The 19,199-nt window shown below is 35.4% G+C and overlaps 2 protein-coding genes across 4 annotated transcripts; both read right to left on the bottom strand.

The window, feature by feature from the left end:
- Positions 1-654: 654 nt before the first annotated feature.
- On the bottom strand, positions 655-4,688 carry LOC127845013 (uncharacterized). The gene is made up of 6 exons (XM_052375630.1): positions 4,121-4,688; positions 2,966-3,258; positions 2,524-2,819; positions 1,817-1,912; positions 1,495-1,638; positions 655-1,338 (listed from the first exon to the last, which is right to left on the bottom strand). The coding sequence occupies exons 4-6, from the start codon at positions 1,817-1,819 to the stop codon at positions 919-921; spliced, it is 567 nt and encodes a 188-aa protein (XP_052231590.1). The 5' UTR covers positions 1,820-1,912; positions 2,524-2,819; positions 2,966-3,258; positions 4,121-4,688; the 3' UTR covers positions 655-918.
- Positions 4,689-6,548: 1,860 nt separating this feature from the next.
- LOC127844994 (dual specificity protein phosphatase 3-like) lies at positions 6,549-14,548 on the bottom strand. Of its 3 annotated transcripts, none has more exons than XM_052375612.1 (4): positions 14,381-14,548; positions 10,358-10,524; positions 8,058-8,284; positions 6,549-7,304 (listed from the first exon to the last, which is right to left on the bottom strand). In XM_052375612.1, exons 2-4 carry the CDS (start codon positions 10,510-10,512, stop codon positions 7,078-7,080), a joined length of 609 nt encoding a protein of 202 aa, XP_052231572.1. In that variant the 5' UTR covers positions 10,513-10,524; positions 14,381-14,548; the 3' UTR covers positions 6,549-7,077. The 3 variants fall into 3 exon arrangements, with proteins under 3 accessions (XP_052231572.1, XP_052231578.1, XP_052231562.1); XM_052375618.1 differs by having other exon boundaries at positions 14,377-14,530; XM_052375602.1 differs by lacking the exon at positions 14,381-14,548 and adding an exon at positions 11,629-11,664.
- Between the last annotated feature and the right edge of the window lie 4,651 nt (positions 14,549-19,199).

Raw genomic sequence — 19,199 nt, forward strand, 5'->3', positions numbered from 1 at the left:
ATTATTTGAGTAGATCATGGTGAATTTTAACAATAAATCGAAAAAATATTCAAGAAAAGTTGAAAAATAAAAATCGTTTTTTAGGATCCTCCCAACTAGCGAACTTCTTTTGCTTGAATCGGTTTAAGCTTGGGGCCATAATTTAGGCTCAGTCTGTCTATTAACACAAGGACCACAATAATATATAATGATAACATAACTTGTGGCAATAGGTGTGTTTTAATTGTATTACCTTATTTGGTGTTATACATTGTTGAAATAAATGACTGACTGAATGAGTGAGCAAGTTAGTAACTTACTCACTCATTCAGTCAGTCAGTCACTCACACATTTAGTCAGTCACTCGATCACTCAGTCAGTCACTCCTTCACTTCCTCACTACCTTACTCACTCAATCACTACCTCACTCAAAGTCAGTCACTCAATCACAAAGTCACTCACTCAGTCACTTATTCAGTCAATCAGTCATTTATTGTCGCGGATCAAGCTTTTGGTATTAATTATCGGATACATTCAGCCCTTAAATAATATTGTAAGTTCGTTCGCACTTTTGTGTTTGAAGTCTTTTCGCTTATCCCTAGGCAATATTGATAACAACAAGTGAGTGTCTGTAATATTAATACACTGATGTGTGTATTATTTTAATAGTTTCAGACAAAAAACCCTGGGCAGAACCAGTACTAATTATGCATGCGTATATATTGATTATATATAACAATAAATCAAGTAATTTACCTGGGTAGGGTTAGTAGAACCAGTAGTACCAATATGTACAACATAATAAAGTCACATTCCTGAGTAAAACGAGTTCTTGGCACAGAAATACATTAATACAACGAGAACATATCAAAAAAAATATATACAACAGTTTCCTGGGTACAAAAACCAGTATTGTCAGCCGACACGGGTAATGTGAGCTCACGGATAAGCAACTATATAAGACTTTCGTAACTTGAGATTTTTCACAATATTTCGTAGTTTCTCACGGAGTTGTTTTTCTGAGAGCGCAGCTATCTTAGGTGTACGCTTCTCACGTACATCTAAGATGGACACGGTTTTACCCGTGTCAACATACTTCGCAATCTCATCAGCAAAAACGTGCAATTTCTCGCGAGTCTCGTCCTCCGAGACTCGATGGCGGCTGCTCCCCGTGCTGATGCGCGACGTGGTCGTGGTTGTGTATGGGTCCTCCTCGTCACTGGAGGACACCTGTCGCAGCCTCTTCCTGGACACGACACGGATCGGTACCGATGAGGATGATGATGACTTGCACTCGCACTCCTGCCTTTGGAAATACTGGGCATCATCCAGTGCATCCTGGGCATCCTTGATTTCCCCCTATAGAAAATAGACATAATACGTGTAAATATGTATTTTCGTATATTTTAAGAAAGCTGAAAAGCGTATAGATTATATAAGTAAACAAATAATTGGCTTATCGTACATTCATGTATCTTATCATTGTAAATCGTGTTTAAGCATTGTTAAGCTTACCAGGGAATCCGTCAGGCTGGTCTCCAAGTCTAGGGCCTGAGTGTCAGTGTCAGGGTCAGGTTCCAGGGCGGCGACCGACGGCATAGGGACATTTGTGTCGTCGTCGCTATGATGCGTGAAATCATGCCCATCTGTTTCATCGTACTGTTAAAAATAAATAAAACACGTGTAAGAAAATACATTCGATATTTGTAAAGAAATCTGCAATGCGAATTGATTATATAAATAATTAAATCAGCAGCTTATTGTACATTTCCATATGGTGTCGTCATCATCTGAGAATGTTAATCGTTAATCGTGTTTGATTCTCTGTAAAGCTTACCATCGTTTCCTCACGCTGTGGTTGCTGCTCCGGGGCGGCGGCGCAGGGCAGAGCTACGCGTGTGGCTGACAGGCAGCCATGGATAGTGCAATCGGCCTGAAAAACATTCAGCTGAATAAGTAGCCGTCGGAAAAGAGTACAAAGTTAATTCATGTAAACTAAACAAAAAACGAGTACTTAAAAGTGTGCTTAATGCAAAACATAATTTAAGTGATTATAACTTTTTTATTTACGCTTGAAATTAAAAAAAATATTTAAAAAATAAAATAAAACTATAAACTGTTTTTGTTTTAATAATACAAAAAAACAACAAAAAACATATATAATGTGTTTTTTTAAAAAAAACATTAACAGTTTATAGTTTTGTTACAAATTTTGTTTAAATTTTTGAAAAAAAGAATTAAACAAAAGTTATAATCACTATAATTATCTTGTTTTGCAAAAAAAGCATTAAGCACCCTTTTGACAGAACGTCAAAACACATTAAAAAACTACCAGTGGAAACCTTAAATTCTATCGAAATAAAACAATAAGATAGTGAAATCTATATGATGTTGTCACGTTGAACCCGAATCCGTTGCTACTTTTGCGATATCTTGACCCGTTAAAGGATTATTAATTGTAAATGGTGCGGTTCGAGAATAATGCATCGTTTATCTAAATGCATACATCTTCATAATCAAATCAAATCCTATGTCTAAGCTTACTTCCTCCACCGTTGGTGCTGGTGCATGCTTTCTGTCCCCGGCCCACTTCAAGAAGGCCCAAACCACTGTCAGGGCGGATCGAACTGTTCCTGGCTGGTAGGTCTTGGTTAGTTAGTTGTCATGGACCTCCATGTGTCCTCCTCACACCAGCATGTCCGCCAACATTGTCCCCTCAGTCTACCCGCTCAGGGCCAGGAAGCGGTTCAGCTTCATCTTGGACTCCAGACGCTTCGCCACGTTGTACTGCCCCCGACAGCACGTGGCCGCGTGCATGATGAATTCTTCCACAATCGAAACTGTAACAAATATTATTGAATGATATTCTATGCTACAGCTTGAAATTGCATACAATTTTACTTACAACTGATTAATATAATTCCTAAGTATTCAAAATGTATAATATATTTATATTTTTATAATATTTTTTATCTTCGTTACTTACAGCTTTAACGACCAAGCATGACGCGGGAATGCGGGCCGAGGCTGAGACAGCACTCCCGGGTGAGGAAGGTGTTCAGTGTCTGCTCGTTCTCCGAAGAGCTCTCTTCTGGGCGTGGTGGCGGCAGTGGGTTGGCCAAACCGTAACCGGCAGCAGACCCGGACGCGGTTGCTGACCTGTACGCTGCGGCGGAGTCAGGCACCTTCCCAGATATAGTCGCTGACCCTCGCATACAGCGTCGTGATACCTTGCAGGCTACAGATGGGGCATGGCCTCCACATGTGTACGAGCTTTTTCTGAAATAAAATTTTGCAATGTGTCGGAATGCACCTGGCTATGAGCACGTGCTTATAAATTATGCACCCAATACGCTTACTATAGTGCTGTTACTTAATAGTAAAGAATACATTTTAAATAGATGCATATCAATGAACGCCGAATAATAAAAACAAATCAAATTAAGTGGCCCAGGAAACTGAAAAATAAATAGTTTTAAACAAAATATAATGACAATCTTAATTGATATATCATACTTTTGTTTTTACCTCTTGTAATGCATTTCACTGTTATACAGACTCGCTATTTACATAAGCACCGTTTCTAGGAATACCAGTATTGCTATATCACTATTACCTTAAGTAAGCATATACACAGGGGTTTAAGTTTAGAAACCTTTGTAGATGATAATACATACAAAATATAAAAGCACAGGGGTTTCACCGGGTAAAAAAAAGTTGTCGCCACAAACTTCGTTGCGTGAAACAAGTTGGAGCCAATCTTTCATTCTTTGTTCATGATAATGTTAACAATAATTTATATTGACACATTTCAGTCAATCAACATTATGGTCATCATGAAGTACATGTAGAAAAAACTCCACTCTCGTGATTAAAATCATTCATGATAATTGTAAATAATAGCAAATATCTATTTTATATCACTTTATTTCAATTCATTAACTATTGTCAGCACTGTTGACAGTTTCATTGGGTCACGAAAATATAAGACAATATATAACTTTACTTGCCGAGTCCTCATATAAGCATTCTATATTAAGATTGGAACAATATGCACAACTGAAATAACATATACTTCAGTGATACATGAACCAGTTCTAATGAAATCTTTCAAAAAGAGTAAATAATCACATTTGTTCACCTTATTAACCACTTTCTTCTTGGGCGTTGTCCTCATTTTCTTATTTTATTAATAAATCCACTGACATCAGCTGGAACCTACACCACTGTAGAAGATAATGTTATATTATTAAATATAACACACTAGAAACACTGAAAACAGGATCCTTTTTTTGTAAGAAAAAAAATGTAAAAACTTGAGTCTGAAAACAGTAGGTGCGTGCTCCTACCTCGGATTTATGACCGGGCGCATGCCTAAGGGAAGTAACTGCTGTGAGGAGTTTGTCGGTTTTGGTACGATGGTTCCCTGTTGGTGCTATTCTGTTCCCGCTTTTCAAGACGGGAACCACAGAAACCAACCAAATATCAGAGATGAACGTCAAGTGTGTGGGGTCACACTCTGACACACACAAAAGTACTACAACGTTATTTCGAGGTACCCGTGGAAACGAGCCGAAAATGTGGAATATGGTAATGACAAGCGTTTGGCGAGGTACACATTCCGAGGTAACGGGAAAAAGTACCTCGGTAGTTTTTGGTACCTCAGTACGTGGGTGTGTTTTTCAATGAATTACCTCGGCATGTTAGGAATACAGACTCACACACACACACACACACACACACACACACACACACACACACACACACACACACACACACACACACACACACACACACACACACACACACACACACACACACACACACACACACACACACACACACACACACTCACACACACACACACACACACACACACACACACACCAATTTCACACAGTGTCTTAGTGAAATTAAACGCAAACTCAACAATATATTGTTCTATTGAAGGGTCCTTTTCATGATTTGGTAAATTGACACAATTGAAAAAAAAATGTATCACATCTGCAAACGTTCGTTTTAGTTAATATGTGTGAGAAAACAGTAATATTAAACATTTATCATGCTCTCAAATATCCATTATATGCATCTTTTGACGGTTTAAAAACCTGAAAATTATAACGCGTTGAAATGCGAAACGATTAAATAATTTGGAGAGTTCTGTTGTTGTCGTTATATTTTGTGACACTGAGAGGATTGCTTATATAAAGTATAAATTACATCAATGTGTACGGATGGCCGAGTGGTATTAGCGTTAGACTTTTACTCCAGGGGTCAGTGGTTCGAGCCCAGTTTAGGGTTGCTTTTTTCTTTCTTTAATTGTACTCTTGTTTTCTACTGGAGCTTTTTAGATCCTGTGTTAACATTTTTTCAATATGAAGCATTTAATGAAAGACTTCAATACATGCCAAAATCTGTGAAAAGGTCCCTTTAATTAATGCATACTATAATCCTTTGTTTTATTTCGACAAGTTATAACGATACTGACCAACCATGGGAGTTAAATGCCGCCTTACTACACTACGTAGATATTTAATTGTATGTTACGTCCCTTACCACATCCCTCGATCACAGTAAGTATTGTCGATCTATAAGATTAACAGACCGACACGCTGACAAACAGCAAACTAAACGAGCCTCTATGGCGGACTTAATAACTTGATTTGATCAGACGATTATACACAAGTAAGCATATCTGTTCGTAATATTTAGTGACGCTTTTAAGATAATTTTGATAAAATTCCTACACCCGACCACAAAAAAATACATCAGTAGCAAATCACAATAAAGTTACAAAAGTTACAAAACGCGACGTGCGACCATCTGTATAACCTAATAATCCTCCAGACATGTTGCGATGTAAAATTATTTCTCTAAAGAAGAATTTCGTCCGTATAAATATTAAAATGTATTAAAATGTATATTATTTTAGTGTAAAACTAATATTCCAATTGATTTAATGTGATGGTTGACTAATACAAAAAAAAAACAATATCAGCAAAAAATCGAAACCCAATACGTTAACCATTTTGCAATGTCTAGCAATATTGATATTAAAGAATCTTCTTCAGAGGCAACGGCAATTGGTTAACTTTAGGGCGGCGGGGCTCGTGTGGCCCTTAACTTAAAGAATCTTGTCCATTGCAATTTTACAGTGACCCGCAGCAGTGTATAATATATTATCAACCGCTTTCTTATTAAATCCAGACTGCTTTTGCTTTTTCTGAATTTTAAAGGGGTTGGAAGAGCCGGTAGAGTTTAAACTGCCTTTAGAAGAGTTAAGAGTTAAAAGCACGAACAAGATCCACCGACTGGTCAAAGTGCAACCATTAAAACTTGAATACAATTAAGAGGTAAATGCACGCCATTCTGAATTTATGCTTTCCGAAATAACATAACGGGAATTTAAAAATATGGGGCGATTTGGTACATTTGGTATTAGAATGTTTAAGGTAATGTAACATTTTAATTTTAGTTATTTTAAAATTAATGAAAGCATACGTTTCAACTTCTTCTTTTTCAATCGCAGCAAAGACGTTTTTGTTTGTGTTTATAAAAACTGTATCACGTTTCATTAAAAATCGTTTTCTTTTATTATTTAAATCTATATACAAAAACTCAATTGCTAATCAACATCGATAATTATTCTCATATACTTGATAAATGACCCATAGAGCGTTGTCTGTCGCAAATTATGGACCTGCGATGTGGACGATCATTCAGCTGACCATGCGTCACAGATACCTTCTTCAAACAACAACTGAGGCTCGATAATAATATATCAATCTCCGATTTAGAGCAGAGGATTTACTACATGAAGATTACTTGTAGATATTGCCGCCCATTTCCTACGCCATTGTACTCCTATGACTTATCGAATCATTGCATTATAAAAATGAATTCGTTTTATGTTTTGGATTATATAAAAAATCGTTATTGTTAGTCTTGACGAACGACCATATATTTGTCAATTAAAAAAGTTTGCCCATTATCTTATTGACGCATTGACTCGTTACACATGCACAACAAATTTGGCCTCTCCAAAAACCTCTACCTCAGGCTACCTGATGTCCGAGCTACACACTTCTGTTTGTCACATCAAAGGTTCACATTGTCCTCTTTAGTCTCAAAATGGCCGCTGTTTAATAATTCACTGTTCAATTCACACAACTGTTTTAGAAACCCATCGTTTGGACAAATTTCCCGCCGTTTCCGGACTATTTTCACTGCTTCTGGTGCTGGTATCCGGCATTTGATAATCAAATAAGCGAGTACAATAGTGGCTGAACGGCTGGTCCCCACTTTGCAGCTGACGAGGACTTTGCCTGTGAAATGTACCAACACACTTACATAAGTTTGAATTTTTAAAATTATTATATAAGCTTTGAGATTGTAGAAGAAAATACAACGTATCGATAGGCATTCACTTTGTGGTAAAAATGCATCTTTAACGTTACTATCAAATACATAACTAGTTGTTTGCATCACACATTACTTATATATATTATTTAACATTTACATCTGTAAAACTTTCCAAGAACAATGTGCATTCAAAATTGTCACAGCTGCGTGGATGTACATATGTGATTAATGAGGTTATTGTAAAATCGTTTTACTTTGCAAAATCGACCAATCGATGCATATAATCATAATACAAATTTACAAGATGAATAATAATTATACGTAAGAATAATATTTACATTCAGCCTCAGTTATAGATTATAAGTTCAAGATGTCACCGTATTAAAATACGGATATGATTCCCGGTACGTTTATTTGCATCATTTGATTGACTTATATGTCATTGACTTGGCCCAATGTTCACACACGACTTGCATGTTTTTGGAAATTACAGTGTTAAATAAGGCAGATGTCGTACTTACCAGTTAATTGCCAGAAGACATGTGAATTTATAAAGGCGAACTATAATTAGGCTTTACCGTGATGTTTCAGACTTGTATACACGTTTAAGCAATAAACTTTATTTCCATGTACAAATTAGAGAAAGTCCTAAATCTAAAAAATGTTCAAATATTCATTTCAAGGCTACGTACTTATTAGCAAACATCACTTCTTACCCCCATCAGCAATGGCCGAGGCAATATAATCCGCGCATTTCTGAAAGGACTTGGAGAGGTCAAAGGTCGGGTCGTCGGTAGCTTCAATCCCTAAATACTGTATGTTGGCGGGCCGGTATAGTTCCGTATCCAAGTGGACGTGGTAGCCATCGTGGACGCCCTCCGCCATGTTGATCAGATGTGTGACGCCCAGACGCTTGAGTCCGGCTGGAGAGCGCGCAATCGACCTGGATAGGATGAACACTTTAAGAAATACACACATGTTTTGTCCCGGTTGGTTTGTTATATTTGAGACAATCAGCACATTGTTAACGTAGTTTATTGATCTACATTCAAACATATATTATTTTTATTTCCCTTCACTAGTTTACATAGCGTTATACAATTTTAACAGTAGTAAGAATACTAAATATTTGTGTACATGTAAAGCATATTCATATACGAGTATTTCGTACCTTCAGAGAAATATTGTTCGGAGCAAACATATATATTTAGTCTATCACTTATGATAATCTTTTGTCATTTTGGGAAGTGTATTCTGTTGTGTAGATCAATAGTATGATAATAGTTGCTACCTTATTTACGGGCTTTTTATACATGTGAAGGGTAATATTAAAAAAATGTACGAATGTTCAGAATATTGTTAACGTTTAGTTCTATTGAGTCGCTCGCGTCTTAATTTAATTGCATTTTCATAGGAGTTCTGAGGTCATACAAATTATGTGTGCGTGTATCTGTCCCAACCACACCAAGTATTGGTTTTTTTCAGAAAGTTTACGTCAATGTTTTAAGTTATGCATAACTTTCAATGCAATCAGGAATTAGTTAAACACATATGGTTTAATTAATACCTTCGACAAAATATGTCTTGAACATGACTATTGACAAGCGATAAAAGTCCCCTACCTGTGAAACTCCACCATTTCAGCAATATTTCTAGTCCATTTGTTGCCATAGCAACCAGAATTCTTGATATAGGAAGAAAATTAAATGACGTGCATAATCTCCATATTGCCATCTGTCCATGTTTGAAGTTTTGTGAAAAAATATGAAGAACTTTTAAAGTTATCGCAGGATCCAGAAAAGTGTGACAGACTGACAGACTCACAGACACACAGACTCACAGACACACAGAGCGCAAACCATGAGTCCCCTCCGGTTTCCCGGTAGGGGACTAATAACCATATAGTCCAAAAAAGAACAAGACTTCACCTATTTTAAGATGTTTCTGTATAACCAGGTATCTTAGTTTTGATAGCTATATACACTACAGTAGTATTTAGATATTCATTTTTTTATATGGGTACATGTAGATAATATTGAAACAACACACTTTTGTCGCTGAACAATATATTTACGCTTTATATAAGTCATATGTAAACATTACTTTATTGCCACTGATTCTTAAATAAAATTGAATCTCAGCGACTGACTGTATTTAAAAGACGCTATTGAGTGAAGACAAGTAACACTATTACTATTTTTAACAAAGTTCGAATACCTCTGAAGTACAGGTAAAAAAAAAGAATTGACACACTCATCAGAAAGATTGACAAACACTCTCCAAAAACGTCAATTACAGACTCAGAAACGTGCGGAAGGACAAGATAGCCATGAAAACGTTCTCCTGACCCATTTCTGGTAGTTAAAATTACATAATAATAATTGATATGCTATGTGATTTTGAAAAGATTATAAAAATATAAGCTTTGTTTGTACCCCATATTAGAAGGTTTATTCCTCCAGAATCTAAAACATTCCGTTCATAAGTCTAGTAAGAAAATTACGTAGGAGAGCTAGGACTCCGGGTCCTCACATTATGTTACCTCAGGCGCAGGAGGACCTCCTAAACTCCTAAATACACACACACGCACACACACACACATCAAATGACATTGAGGCTGTCCGTTAAGCGCAGTGGTAAGTACACGCGCCTCTCGCCCATGCGATCCGGGTTCAAACCCCGTTCCGGACAGCACGTGAAATTGGTTGACGGACACCATCACGGACAGTGGTGGATTCCTGCGGGTATTCCGGCACCCTCCCCACAAAAAATACCACATCATGTTTTTCAGAAACGAATCAATAATTGGAAATAACGGAATAAATTCAAAATCATAACAAACGTTCGTGGTTCAAGTATGCTTATTTGGAAGGAATGTTGTGCCACTCTCCGGTTTATCCTGTTATTAAGCCTCATGAACAAAAGAACCTCTCTCACACACACACACACACACACATCGCATTGGAAATAGATCGAAAATGGGTTGCCAAAATGAACTTTGAGTAGTCTCACTTACTCCTCCCCAATGAAAATGTTTTTGTACACCTCGTCGAATGGTCGGGACGGAAGCATCGTCATACCACCGCAGGGCTCCGTGATTATGTCGTTTAGAACATCCGGTGTTACCGAGTCACCGCTCGAGCCCGGCCCGTTAGTGGCGCCGGACATCATGTTAAGCGGAACCTGAAAGTGGACGCGTACTAAATAAGATATGCGGAAAAGAACTTTTTATCATATTCTCATAAGTTGGGAAAAGAGATTAAGTGCGGGTCATTATTTTAATAATGCAAAAACTGTATAGAACTGAGGTAATGGCATATTGTTCTCAAATTGAGATTCAAATAAATTTTATCTCATTGTTCGGTGTCAAACACGCCATTTTTCAACCTGTAATCCCTATGTGGTCCATAACGATCTTTAATCTTATAACAACTCTATAACAAACACAGCGGAAATATGTTCGAAAACTTAACATTTTCCGCGCTATAACTACATGATGCGAGTGTCTGGTCGCGTAACAATGAAACAGAATAACCACCCTCGATGTTTAATTGAGCCTCGTTATGGGAAAACTGGGCTAAATGCATGTGCGTAGAATGTGTGCCGACATTAGCCTGTGTAGTCCGCACAGCCTTATCAGAGAAAATAATTTCCTCTTTTATGGTATTTTTTGTTTAAAAAGAAGTATATTTTAGCGAATATCCAGTTTAGCCGAACAGTGAGGCTTGATTCATTTGCACCGGAACGTGTTGTCTATTGGCCCGTAAACAACAATAAGTATAAAACTAGTTATTTTTTAATAAAATAAGGTCAGAGTGGATACTAATGTCATAATATGTGTAAATATATTGGGATATGGTTCAACGCTTCTTTTCTACAACGAATGCGGAAAGTAACGAGTGCTAAAAGGCGGGAAGATTAATGACTTTCCAACAAAATAACTGAAACAGACGTCCGATCAATTACAGAATTAAGACGCAATGCATGGGAGATTGAACATGAATCTTAATGAACAGAACAATATTAGTTCACCATACTACTTGAGTTAAATATAAACAGCGCAAACAAGGATGTAAACGAAAAGCAATTGACATTATATTAATAATGAAAGTAAAATCATGATTGTAAACTATGTTTTATAGGCGGAAAAGTGTGGCATACGTACATTGAATGGTTAATCCTCACAAGATAGACAATAACACAATTATTTCAAGAATATTAAAATATGCCTTGTTAAGTTGAAATAAGTTTTTTTAAGCAAAAGTATGCAATAATAAATGGGTTTACTGATAAATATAAGTCACGCATGGTTTCGAGTTCTCATAAGCGGACAGGGTCGACCTTGACCTGCCTGCACTAGTACTAAAAACAGACAGTTTATGCAGATTATACAATTGTACATCGTCCTCATACTAAAATAAACACATTATTTTCTGTCACGTTTAAAGCGAATACTAACATAACAGCTCGAGATGGTCCGTAGCTGTGTCAGATTTTGTTCAATAACATACCGGTATATATCTCGCTTAACAGGGAAGTAATTAACTCAATTATATCAAAAACATATTTACGAAAAAACTAACGATCACACTAATAAATTCTACAGTTAAATAAACTAAAAAGAGACTTCTCAAAATTTTCTGTTCAAAACAGATAATGGCGAGGACGTAAAAATGACTATTAACTCTCTTTTGAGACCTTATTAAACCGGCGTACGGATCTAGAGTAGACCACTCAAGCAAACCCTTCACACTTCAATCGGCCCAAACATGTATAAGTACAAGTAAAGTGTTTGTTGTACTCGTCGTGATCATTCAACGAATGCAAAGTTGGCCTATATCATTGTTTTTTTCATTACACGATTATTGACATGAAGTGTATCGTGGTTACATTACTATTTTCTGTGTTAGATATTATTTTAAGCAATCGCGGAGATAAGAACATAAAAACCGTATGAATTGACGCATTTAAAGGGACTTTCACACAGATTTCTGCACTACTTTGCAGTTCGTCATTATATGGGCCACGCTCTGTGAACAGAGGTTTAAATCATATGCAGTGTCGTCCCAAATTAGTTTGTGCTGTCCGCACAGGTTATTCAGGGATGACACTTTCCTTCTAAACAATCTCTTTACTAAGAAGAGACTTTCTTTAAACGAAAAATATCATAAAGCCTGTGAGGACTGCACGGGCTAATCTGGGACGACACTTTACGCACATGCAATAAACCCCCATTTCACAGAGCGCGGCAAATATGCTTTAAATTGATAGTTTTAAACATCGGAACTAATGAGCTCCAGTCTAAAACGTAATTGTAAAAAGAAAAGAAAAAGAAAGCAATACACGTATTGTCACAAAATATAACGAAAACAATAAAAACTCTCCAAAACATTCAATCGTTTCGCGTTTGTCACGCTTTATAATTATATCAATTTCTTACGATGATTACTTATAAAACGAAATCCTATATGCAGTCTTCGTCATTAGTGTAATTACGCTCAACGTTGAACAGTGTTCCTTTTTTATTTTAATATATACCAACAAGCTTGACGATTGTCAGTTCGGCCATTATTGAACAAGGTTCTTTATCGGATATCTAAACGTTATCACTTTAGCAGACGTATTGCAGTGCACATGAGCTTATCTTTATATTATACAAATACTAACCACAGGGAACTTTAAGAAAAATACTCTACAAACTATAAAATTATATATATTCTTCTATATATATATATATATATATATATATATATATATATATATATATATATATATATATATATATATATATATATATATATATATATATATATATATATATATATAAATATATATATATATATAAATATATACTTCTATAGTATGTATTGTCACTTTTATAGCAGACATTGGTTGCAGAAGCAAACAGAAAGAAAAACAGCTATTTAAAATCGTTATTTTCTTCTTTTTTTTAAACGTGCCAATATTTCAGATTCATATGTCTTATATCCTAAATCATAAGCACATTTCACCTAATATCGTAAACATTTCTACTGTTAAAGTTCGTCCTTTTTAATTGTGCCTCCTTTTTGGAAACGGAAAACTGCGCTGCAAATATCTGCGTCAAGTGTACTCCCAGATTAACGTATGTCGTCTGTTCATTCTTATCATGACGACACTTTCCGTTTGTATTTTTCGAATTAAAGAAGTCTCTTCTTAGCGAAAATGTTGTCTGGGTGGAAAGTGTTGTCACTTAGCGGACAACACACGGTAATCTTGGGTGACGCTTTAAAGGGGCCTTTCCACGTTTTGGTAAATTGACAAAATTTGAAAAAAAAACAATTCAGATTTGCGAAGTTTCGTTTAAGTTATGCTATTTGTGAGGAAACAGTAATACTGAACATTTACCATGCTCTAAAATAGCCATTATATGCATCTTTTGACGATTTAAAAACCTGAAAATTATAAAGCGTTGCAACGCGAAACGATTTAATAATTTGGAGAGTTCTGTTGGTGTCGTTATATTTTGTGAAACTACGAGGATTGCTTATATAACGTATAAAATACCTCCTTCATTGAATGAACACGGATGACCGAGTGGTCTAAGAGGGAGACATTTTACTCCAGAATCCTTGTGGTCAGTGGTTCGAGCCCTGTTGAGGGATACTTTTGTTCTCTTTTTTATATTTTATTCTTTATCTTTTACTGGTGCTTTTTAAATCCAATGTTTACATTGATCAAAATAAAGAATTTCATAACAATCTTCAATACATGCCAAAATCTGGGAAAAGGCCCCTTTAATTAAGCACGTGCAATAAACCTCGTCTGCCATGAGCACGGCTTATACTTCTGCGTGAGCTCATTCATAAACTTAAATATTGTAGTTGACATGTGTATTCTATTAAGTGCATAATCTAGTTTCGTTATGTATACAGATCAAAACAGATCTCGAGTTTCTTTACTTTTAGATCGCAACAGTTTATCTAACATGTTAACAGAGTGTACACGAGTCAAATACTCACATTTTATAAATTTAAAAATAATACATAAACGTACTTACGGAGGTGTGAAATGTTTACAGTGTTATGTTGGAAAAAAACACTTTAAAGTGTCATAAAGCAATCCCGGCATTCCGTATAGTAAACATGATCGGTTAGATAGTTACACCGCACTAATGTGTAGAGACGAGCTCAACAAGTAAATTATCGAGTGTCCTTCACAAACTTAAAGCGACTGCAGCGCGGATCTTTGTAGGCGAATTGTGCACTATATAACTTTTTTTTATTAAAACATGTTGTTTCTCATTGTAAGCAGCAATTTAATACAATTTCTGAACCCTATACATGTGTTTGTAATTTTCGTGTTCATGGATATGAATACTCGCATGCAAGCAATTAAAAGTGTACAAACGGGATAATCATAAAGATTAATAATTTGATGCATATTTTGGTCCACCAATGCAAATGATGACACTGGACATTCGTGAAACACGTGTTGTTTTTGGTTTGCTTATCTGTCTAAAATGACCCTTCTGTGAGTTCGTGGACTGAATATGAAACTGATGTGTATGAGCCTGACTCTGGGAAAACTGACACAAAATTTCGTCCCAGACTAGCCTGTGTAATCGGAGACGACACTTACCGCTTGCATGGTATTTCCCTTTGAATGGAATATCCAGTTAAAGGGGGCCTTTTCACATTTGGGTAAATTGACAAAATTGAAAAAAAGTCGTTTCAGATTCGGATATTTTCGTTTAAGTTATGATATTTGTGAGGACACAGTAATAGTGAACATTTACCATGCTCTAAAATAGCCATTATATGCATCTTTTGACGATTTAAAACCTGAAAATTGTAAAGCGTTGCAACGCGAAACGAATTAATAATTTGGAGAGTTCTGCTGTTGTCGTTATATTATGTGAAACTACGAGGATTACTTATATAAAGTATAAAATACATTTAACATTGTATCAGGAAGGATGGCCGAGTGGTCTAAGTTGTCTTTACTCCAGGACTCCAGGGATCAGTGGTTCTAGCCCTGCTGAGGGTTACATTTTTTTCTTTATTTAATTTTATTCTTGAATTTTTACTGGAGCTTTTTAGATCCGATGTTTACATTTATCAATATAAAGCATTTAATGACAAACTTCAAAACATTCCAAAATCTGTGAAAAGGCCACTTTAAGCACATGCATTAAGCCCAGTTCGCCGTAAACAAAGCTTGTATGGTACGTGCTTTAAAATGCATTTTATATTTGACTGACTGCCAATCAAGTGTTTAACAATTGCTATAATTATTTTTAAAAGTAAATATATTTACGTTGATGTTTTTTCGTATTGAAATTAATACATTTTAAGGAAAGTATCTATGAATGTAAACGCTTCATTTTGACGATTAGTAATTGAATGTCGATCAATAGTAATTATATTATGTGTAACACGTGTGTGTGTAGTCCGATTAAACTAATTCTTCACATTCCATCATCTTGTACAGCGTATGATCCGCACATGTGACAGTGCGCATGCGACTGGACCGTAAATAGTCGTCGTTTTCCGGCAATCATCGGATACCGACTAAGTGAAATGAAGATATGCAAATATGTTAAAATTAATTATATTGTGAAATTACTTATAAAAAAACGTAGACTAGATACATAAACATAAAGCCTCTTATGTATTGATGAAACGACATTCAGTATTTTAATGGAAATGTGTTCTGTGTTTGAAACCACGGAATAACTTACAATTTAATTCAAAACTGAATTGTGTGCGGATTTTTTTCCATTTCAAGTATTGTTCGCAGTTAAGTGTTAAAGGACCGTTCACGGTCCGCCGAAGTATGATACAGTGCATGAGTTCCTACTGAAACTTTTAAAGCTTATTTCATCGTATGAGTGGGATTTTAAAGGTTTTCAATCGGGACAATTCATCGGAATAGGCAGCGATTTATGGCAATCACCATTCGGTTGTCTGATAAAATGACAGCAGAAATCTGCCATAGAAACTATCTTTTGCCAAGGATTCATGTTTGTCGAGAGAATACCGGAAAAAAATTGCAATGGCATTTTGTAATGTTAAACAAAGATAAACATCTCATTACCAAAAATAAAGCAATCGTAAAATCTTGAAACTATGCGCTGAAGAACTTGGTTATAATTATTTTATAAAAACTCTGACAAAAATGGGCTGCAAACACGACAGGAGTTACCCTCCCCCACCCCACCCCCATCCCTACCCATAAAAAGTTATGCAATTAACTCGTAAACAATCTCGCCATGATATATTGAAAGCTTGACAAAGTGCGTTGCAGCACTTACAGATAACGATTAGGTATGAGCTAGTTATGGCGAAATTTTAAGTTTAAGTTGGCGAAAATCTAACGAAAAATGCTAGAGGAGTTGGGCACAGGCGCTTTTATATGTGTTTTTTTAACAAATGCCAATACCTCCTTAAGACCGATTCAATCGTGAAAGATTAAAAATATGCGCTGAAGCTCTTGCATAATTGTTCTTTCAATGTTTGGTTGAAATTGCACACACAATCTTGTAGAATGTGTGTATTGAAGCTTGTATGCTTCTATATGTAATTTTTACAAAGAGAAATTTAATTCCTTGCAAACTAAAGCTATTTGAAAACTTGATTAGATGCACTGTAGCACTGGGAACTACCTATTATAAAAGCGTTTCATAAAATTCGCACGCAAAATGCTTGAGCAGTTGCGCACAGTTAGCTTATACATGTTATTTTAAACAAAGGACAATATCGCATTTAAAATATACCCATTCGCAAAATTTTCACAGTATGAGCTGAAGCACTTGGAAATGAAAAAAAATGGTAAAAGTTTAACGAAAATTGCATACAAAATGTATGCGCATGGACGCTTTTACATGTTTTTTAAAGGCAATATATCGATAAAAAATTATCCTATTATAATAGGAGGATTTGCGCAGGGAAGATTGTACTGAATAAGTGGGTATTTCCGCGTGTCGAAAATGTATCGAATTCAAAATACCGAGCATTTGGCGTGCGGATTTGCTAAAAAATCGCATTGACTGTAAATATTTATATTTTATATACACATACATATCGGTTATTTTAAGAAGACATGTGTCATCGTGACTTGGAAATGCACACATGTAACGTATTGCCTATACATTCCGTTGATGTGAGAAAATCATGCACCAAATAACTCAAGTGCATAATAGCAATATATATATATATCTTGATATGTTATCGCTGTCTCAGTACACTGGCAGTTATATTGTTCGAGTTATACGCGGGTTTTTCAAATGAACATCATTCTCAATCAAAAGTTTCACGAAACAAACTTTATTTTCCTTTGGCAAATCACGTTTATAAATATCGTATATCGTGAATAACTCACTTAAGCTCGCTCATTAAATCTAGTGTATACAATGAAAGTATATTGTCCGGAAGTTTTATCTTGTATTGACGGAAATCCATGATAAAGCCTCTGTGTTAAGTTTTCATAGATAACATTTGAAAAATTGTCTCCTCTGCAATTAAGTACTTATAATAGCCGCAATCTTTCATGCCCTTTATTCGATGCCTTTTCTCTGTTTTAAAAAAGTAAAACTTCAAAACACTTGAGCCTTTGAGATTAAAAAAAACATATTTAATGTTACAAAAAAAATAGAAGGGACTTTCGTCCGATAGCGATCGAACATATGCGATAAATGCACGGCAAGTCAGATTTAATTCATCGTCAATTTGAACGAAAAACGACCTGAAAGCGTTATAAACACTGAAACACTATAAATATTTCGATATAATAATTCACATGTTTCTAAAAGTTAAGATGAACTTATTAAACTGTGTTATAATTAAGTTATAGTAGTGGGAGATATATCAGAAAGGATATCGTTCAACACTATGGGCACAGCAGGCGAATATAAGGCATGGTATAACAGGTTATTAACATCTTTAAAAAAAAAAAATAAGTGATTGCCAATGTGGAATATAACGCGTAGTAAATAAATAATATGAGTCTCGTTTTGGGCTAAGTGCATATGCATAAATTGTCGTCCGAGATTAGCCAGTGCAAGTATGTTAATTGTTCGTACTGTTTGTACGCTTCATCGTCAAACCTGTATCATTGTTTACTTTTTAACGCCGTTCCTACAAAAATAGATCCAATAGCGCGTGTCTTGCAGAGAACAACGACAATCCCAAATGCTGGGCGGTGCTAAAATAGTTTTATCGGCTTTATGATTTTCCTATTACAAAATAAACAACCGTTAAACATAACAAAATACATGAAAATACGGAATAAATGATGTATAAAAATAATTAAAAAATAAATGTTAACTAATTTATTTAAGTTATAATTTTCAAATACTTTTACATATAGATAATGATTAACATTCCTTTTTAAATATAATTAGTTGTCTGCTTCTGTTGAAAAACAAAAGACATGCAATTTTAACAAAATAAAAACAAACGAATCAGAAACCAGAACAAAACTGACAATAAAGACAGTTATATTTTTAATTTAATTTGGGATGACTTATCTTCTCATGCATTGGGACTATATTGTTTGAGGAAAACAACGAAAACTAAAAATCGGTTTCGGAGATAAATAATTAGTATTAGGTATTTAAGCAAATCTATGTATGTGTTGTAAGTTTACAGATAAATGAGTTTGAATTCAAATCAGTCGCATCAGTTCCGTGTCTTCTTGGGTCTGTAGCCATCACTGGCGCTCCTGAAGTGAGCACGTGTCGTTAAGGCAATCTCTCAACAAACGTTTTCACGTATTTGTCCATCTTTATAATCTCTAAACCTTTTTTCAAGTGGCCGCATTAATATACAGAAATACTAAAATCAAATATGCTGTATATTTTGAAAGATATCTACTTT

The sequence above is a fragment of the Dreissena polymorpha genome, chromosome 1, assembly GCF_020536995.1.
Source record: "Dreissena polymorpha isolate Duluth1 chromosome 1, UMN_Dpol_1.0, whole genome shotgun sequence".
NCBI lineage: Eukaryota > Metazoa > Mollusca > Bivalvia > Myida > Dreissenidae > Dreissena > Dreissena polymorpha.

What these genes read in the sequence shown, in the direction of transcription:
- LOC127845013 (XM_052375630.1), bottom strand. An exon ending in CCAGCCTGACGGATTCCCTG is followed by an intron (nt 1,339 to 1,494) that starts GTAAGCTTAACA and finishes TATTTTCTATAG; the next exon opens with GGGGAAATCAAGGATGCCCA.
- LOC127844994 (XM_052375602.1), bottom strand. Translation starts at nt 11,649, where the DNA reads ATGCGTGACTTATATTTATCA. An exon ending in TGCGTGACTTATATTTATCA is followed by an intron (nt 10,525 to 11,628) that starts GTAAACCCATTT and finishes GTCCACTTTCAG; the next exon opens with GTTCCGCTTAACATGATGTC. An exon ending in CTCGGCCATTGCTGATGGGG is followed by an intron (nt 7,305 to 8,057) that starts GTAAGAAGTGAT and finishes TACATTTCACAG; the next exon opens with GCAAAGTCCTCGTCAGCTGC.